At 38.0% G+C, this 6,636-nt stretch overlaps 1 protein-coding gene across 1 annotated transcript; it reads right to left on the bottom strand.

The window, feature by feature from the left end:
- Positions 1-4,210: 4,210 nt before the first annotated feature.
- Positions 4,211-6,239, bottom strand: LOC122815981 (zinc finger protein 845-like). Its single transcript, XM_044088866.1, has one exon. The coding sequence runs from the start codon at positions 6,195-6,197 to the stop codon at positions 4,296-4,298; it is 1,902 nt and encodes a 633-aa protein (XP_043944801.1). The 5' UTR covers positions 6,198-6,239; the 3' UTR covers positions 4,211-4,295.
- Between the last annotated feature and the right edge of the window lie 397 nt (positions 6,240-6,636).

Raw genomic sequence — 6,636 nt, 5'->3', positions numbered from 1 at the left:
TTTCATAGCATACAAGATTGCATTTCTTTGCAAACCTCTTTCCACATGTAGCACATCTCCACAGCCTGTTACCAGTATGTCTTCTCTCGTGAAATATAAGAAGCCAATTTTGTGTAAAACTCCATTTACAAAATGCACATTTATATGGCTACACTCCTTTAATTTCTCCAAGTCTTTTCAATTTCTAATGCCATGACAGGAGTGCACCACATTCCTAACTCAAAGTACGATTAAAGTTCATGAAATTATTATTGTTTCAACCTTTGATGTCAGCCAGTAGTGCTCTTCGCAGCACCCGCTATGTGCCCAGTAATGATTCCTTCTGCAATTTGTATGGAGTTACATGTATTGGTAACATACAGTGGATATAAAAAGTGTACACACACCTGTTAAAATGCCAGGTTTTTGTGATATAAAAAATGAGACCACAATAAATAATTTCAAAACTTTTTCCTGCCTTTAATGTGACCTATAACCTGTACAATTCAATTGAAAAACAAATCTGTTAGGGGAAAAATATAAAAAAAAAAAAATGTACAATAAGCTGATTACACAAGTGTGCACACCCTTAAACTAATACATTGTTGAAGCACCTTTTGATTTAATTACAGCATTCGGTCTTCTTGGGTAAGAGTCTATCAGCATGGCACATCTTGACTTAGCAATATTTGCCCACTCTTCCTTGCAAAAGCGCTCCAAATCTGTCAGACTACCAGGGCATCTCTTGGGCACAGCCCTCTTCAGGTCATCCCACAGACATTCTATTGGATTTAGGTCTGGGCTCTGGCAGGGCCATTCCAAATCTTTAATTTTCTTCTGGTGAAGCCATTTTTTTGTTGATATGGATGTATGCTTGGGGTCATTGTTGTGTTGAAAGGTGAAATTCCTCTTCATCTTCAGCTTTCTAGCAGATGCCTGAAGGTTTTGGGCCAAAAGTGGCTGGTTTCTGGAACTGTTCATAATCATATTATTCTCTCCACCTTGACTAAAGCCCCAGTTCCAGCTGAAGAAAAGCATTGTGAACTAAGATCAGGTGGTAAGGTGCCTGAGCAACTTTTTTTTGGGGGGGGGGGCTAGGCTTGTAAAGGCTCCAGGGCCATTAGCCTGGTACACAACACCTATGAACCCCAAAGCATGATACTGCCACCACCATGCTTTACCACAGGGATGGTGTTCTTTTGGTGATGAGAAGTGTTGTTTTTGCTCCAAACCTAACTTTTGGAGTTGTGGCCAGAAAGTTCAGCCTTGGTCTCATCAGACCATAACACATTTTCCCACATGCTTTTGGGAGACTTGCTGCATTGTTTTGCAAATTTTAGCTGGGCCTGGATGCTTTTCTGTGTAAGAAAAGGCTTCCATCTTGCAAACCTACCCCATAGGCCAGACATATGGCGAATATGAGAGATTGTTGTCACATATAGTACACACCAGTACTTGCCAGAAATTCCTGCAGATCCATCAGTGTTGCTGTAGGTCTCTTGGCACCCTCCCTGACCAGTTTTCATCTTGTCTTTTCATGAATTTTGGAGGGATGTCCAGTTCTTTGCAACGTCACTGCTGTCCCGTATTTTCTCCACTTTTTGATGACTGTCTTTACTATGTTCCATGGTATATCCAATGCTGTGGAAATTTTTTTGTACCCTTCTCCTGACTGATACCTTTCAACAATGAGATCCCTTTGATACTTTATATGCTCTCTGCGAACCATGGCTTTTGCTGTAGCAGGCAAATGAGTAAATGTCAGAAAAATCCTACTAGGAGAGCTGAACTTTATTTGGGGTTAATCAGAGTCTCTTTAATTAATGGCAGGTGTGTACCCAAGAAGAATGAATGCTGTAATTAAAGCAAAACGTGCTTCAACAACGTATTAGTTTAAGGGTGTGCACAATTGTGCAACCAGCTTATTGTACGTTTTTTATTTTTATATTTTTTCCGTAACAGATTTGTTTGTTTTTCAACTGAATTGTACAGGTTATAGGTCACATTAAAGGTGGGAAAAGTTTTAAAATGATTTATTGTGGTCCCATTTTTTACATTACAAAACCTTGGCATTTTAACAGGAGTGTGTACACTTTTTATATCCACTGTATTTAAATATGATTGTAGATTCTTTTTTTTTTATAAGACCTATTGCTCCTACTATTTTTGGAACTGTCTGGGTATCTTTCTTCTACACTGCTCTCTTTTCTGCCTGTAAATCCTGATATTTTATGACTTTGTGTTTCTCTGTATGCAAGACACTGCAGTCACTCGGTATGGCAATTTCACTGATCAATGCTACTTCTGTCTTCTTTTCATGGACCATTATATCCAGTTTTCTAGAATTTATCTGTTGAACTGTTGGTAATGGATGATCCCATGTGATGTACACTTCATCATTTTCTATGATGCTTTATGGCTCTTGTTTCCAGTGTTTTTCAGCCACTTCATTACCAGAATGTTTGCATAATCCCCAGTGCAACAGTCTTGCCATATTATTATGCCTTTCAGTATGCAGTCCTTCTGGCATTAGTATGTTGCAACCAGAAACGAGGTGTGCAACTGTTTCCAATTCTGTTTTACAAAACCTACATTTGTCTGTTTCTCCAGCATGTTCAATTGACTTTGTAAACCAATGTGTACGTAGCCCACTATCTTGGGTCACCAATAATAACCTTTCATCTCTTTGAATTCAGCTCTCCTTAACCATTCCTGCATTTGTTCCTGATCAACATGAGGCTCTTCCAGAAGTTTTCTATACTTGCAACTATATTTATGCATTTCCACATTTCTTGCTTTTTCATCTGGTCCTTCACCTTATATTTTCTTTTGTTTTTGGCACATTCAGTTGCTGCCTGACTTTTATCTACTTGTGGTTTGATTTCCAATCCTGCTTGATGCCAATATGCTTCTCCTAGCCTAAGCAGTGAAGTCATCTAAAATTTATTCTCCTCATGTTTCACAACTTTCACTACATTTGGGTCTTGTGAGGTCAGCAGATGTGTGTGGAGTTCCATGACTGAAGATCTATGCATGTAATCAATTTCATGGAGGCCCATCCCTCCTTCGGAATGGGGAATATATAATCTTGGTATGCATTGATTTTTATATATCACTTGGTGAGCACGAAGCATCCTTCTTGTTTTCCTATCTAATCTATCCAATATGTTTTAGGGCCAGTCAGTCACTCCAAAACTGTAAGTTAGGACAGGAAGAGCAAATTGGTTTATAGCTTAGATTTTATTTCTAGATGTCAGTGCTGTTTTCAGGATTAATTTAAGTTTCCTAAAGTATTTCTTACTATGTTTTATTTGCATTTGTTCATGTTTATTGTTGATCCTTCATCAATTCCCAAATATTTATACACTCCTTCTTGCTTAAGTTCTTTTATATCACATTCTTGTCCCAAACTGATGTTTTACTGGTGCTGCAGTTTTCCTGCTTTTGCACCTTTATTAAGACCAAATGAAATTCTTATATAATCTGAAAAAGTTCCGACAGCTTGCAGTTGTGCTTTCAGTATCTCATCTGATAAGCTATATAGTTTTAAATCATCAACAAAGAGAGGATGAGAAGTCTTTACACTTTACTGTTTTTTAGGAGCCAAATTGTAGCCATGGCCTAAACTGTTAAGTAGACGGCTTAATGGGTTAAGGGCAAAGAAGAACAGCAGCAGTGAGAGAGAGTCACCCTGGAATATCCACCTTTGAATTTTTATCCCTGGAATAATAATCTGTCCTTTATCATGGGTTTATTGCAGAGTGGTCTGCCACAGTTTCATGGTCATTGTAATGTAGTCAATTAGTATAGGGTGTTATCTTATACATTTTTAAGCACTCTTTTATCCATGAATGTGGGATAGTATCAAATGCTTTTCTGTAGTCAGTCCATGCTATACTTAAGAGTCTTCCCCTTTTACAGTTCTCTACTATGAATTTTATTTAACAACAAATGATCCTTGTTCCATATAATTTTCTTTAATTGCCCTTTTGTTCTACTGCCATAATTAAGATTTCTTCTAAATGACTAAAAACTCCATTGGCCTCAATTCTTGTGTATATTTCTTTGGAAGGCAAGTTATTGGTCTATAATTTTTAGGGTAGCTTACAGGTTCATCCTTAAGTAGGAGCATTGATTTTCCTGTTAGCCAGGCTGGTGTCTGTTCAGGGTGTGCATATAAATAGTTCTTGCTCATGGCTAAATCTTTGTGCAAAGATGTTAATACTTTTAACCAAAAGTTAGGTACTGTATCTGGGCCTGGGGTTTTCCAGTTAGAGGCTTTTCTTAACTTTGTTTCAATTTCTATGGCTATTACTTCATCCGATTTCATATCCTGTACCTTTAAACATCTTATTTTTTCTTTTACTTCTTTTCTCCCATATGAGTTTTTTTATGGTACACAAGACCACTCTTCTGTCTAAAAGTTTTATCAAATATTGCACATTTATATGACCTTCCCCTGTGTGCATTTTTTTATGGTATACAAAACTATTCTTCCATGTAAAACTCATGTCACACATTGTACATTTATAAAGCCGATCACCAGAGTGAGTTTTTTCATGGTATATAAGATCACTTTTGTGTGTAAAACTCCTGCTACATGTGGCACATTTATACTGACTATTACCAGTGTGTATTCTCTCATGGCTTGTTAAAGACCACTTTCTTTTAAAACTACTATTACACCATGCACATTTATATGGCTTCTCTCCACTGTGTATTATCTCGTGCCGTGCGAGCGTATATCTCCATATAAAACTCTTATCACACCTTCCACATTTATATGGCTTCTCTCCACTGTGTAGTTTCTCATGCTGTGTGACATTCCCTTTCAATACAAAACTCTTATCGCATGTACCACACTTATAAGGCCGATCCCCAGTGTGAGTTTTCTCATGGTTTGTGAGCTGACAATTCAATATAAAACTCTTATCACATTTACTGCACTTATAAGGCCGATCACCAGTATGAGTTTTCTCATGGCGTGTGAGCTGCACTTTCAATAAAAAACTCTTATCACATATACCGCACTTATAAGGCCGATCACCAGTGTGAGTTTTCTTATGGCGTGTGAGCTGAATATTCAATATAAAACTCTTATCACATGTACTGCACTTATAAGGCCGATCACCAGTATGAGTTTTCTCATGGCGTGTGAGCTGCAGTTTCAATAAAAAACTCTTATCACATGTACCGCACCTATAAGGGCGATCACCAGTGTGAGTTTTCTCATGGCATGTCAGCTGATCTTTGAATAAAAAACTCTTATCACATGTACTGCACTTATAAGGCCGATCACCAGTGTGAGTTTTCTCATGGCGTGTGAGCTGACCTTTCAATAAAAAACTCTTATCACATGTACCACACTTATAAGACCGATCACCAGTGTGAGTTTTCTTATGGCGTGTGAGCTGAATATTCAATACAAAACTCTTATCACATGTACCGCACTTATAAGGCCGATCACCGGTGTGAGTTTTCTCATGGTATGTGAGCTGATCTTTGAATAAAAAACTCTTATCACATGTACCACACTTATAAGGCCGATCGCCAATGTGAGTTTTCTCATGGCGTGTGAGCTGACCTTTGAATAAAAAACTCTTATCACATGTACTGCACTTATAAGGCCGATCACCAGTGTGAATTTTCTCATGGCATGTGAGCTGCCCTTTCAATACAAAACTCTTATCACATGTACCACATTTATAAGGCCGATCACCAGTATGAGTCTTCTCATGGCGTGTGAGCTGAATATTCAATATGAAACTCTTATCACATGTACCGCACTTATAAGGCCGATCACCAGTATGAGTTTTCTCATGGCGTGTGAGCTGACAATTCAACATAAAACTCTTATCACATGTACCGCACTTATAAGGCCGATCACCAGTATGAGTTTTCTCATGGCGTGTGAGCTGCCCTTTCAATAAAAAACTCTTAGCACATGTACCGCACTTATAAGGCCGATCACCGGTGTGAGTTTTCTCATGGCATGTGAGCTGCCCTTTAAATACAAAACTCTTTTCACATGTACCACACTTATAAGGCCGATCGCCAGTATGAGTTTTCTTATGGCGTGTGAGCTGAAACTTTTGTATAAAACTCTTGTCACATACTGCACATTTATACGGCTTCTCTTTTGCATGACTTTTTTCATGGTACAGGAGGTCAACTTTCTGTCTAAACATTTTATCGCATGTTGCACACTTATATGGCATAATTAGTGACAACTGACGTGGATTCTGGTAGCAGTTTAATCCCCTGGAAACTAAACAGAATACAATAGTTAGCAGTCTTATTAAAAATGAAAATTACGGTATCAGGTATATGCGTACAGTGCAAAATCGCAAACACTTTTCTTTATGCATTTAAGCTAACAGTACATTATACGACATTTTTCTACTTAAAATATACTCTGCCAACACAGAGTAATGCAGAGATACGTAAACAATCATCTTTACAACCCAACTCATCTACACAGCTCTGCACTTTGCTCAGATTCCTGTATGTCCATCCAGCACGTCAAACTTTTTACTACACCTCCTGTGTGAAACTACAGCAACTGTTATCAAGGGGTTGTTGCTACTATTTAAACAAGTGTTTTGCTATCAATATGTAAGTAACACTTCATGGTGTCACCATCACTTCATCTGTACA

The sequence above is a fragment of the Protopterus annectens genome, chromosome 11.part0, assembly GCF_019279795.1.
Source record: "Protopterus annectens isolate FY-2018-M chromosome 11.part0, PAN1.0, whole genome shotgun sequence".
NCBI classification, from domain to species: Eukaryota; Metazoa; Chordata; order Ceratodontiformes; family Protopteridae; genus Protopterus; species Protopterus annectens.
The sequence above is the reverse complement of the archived record's forward strand: the minus strand, read 5'-3'. Positions and strand labels throughout refer to the sequence as shown.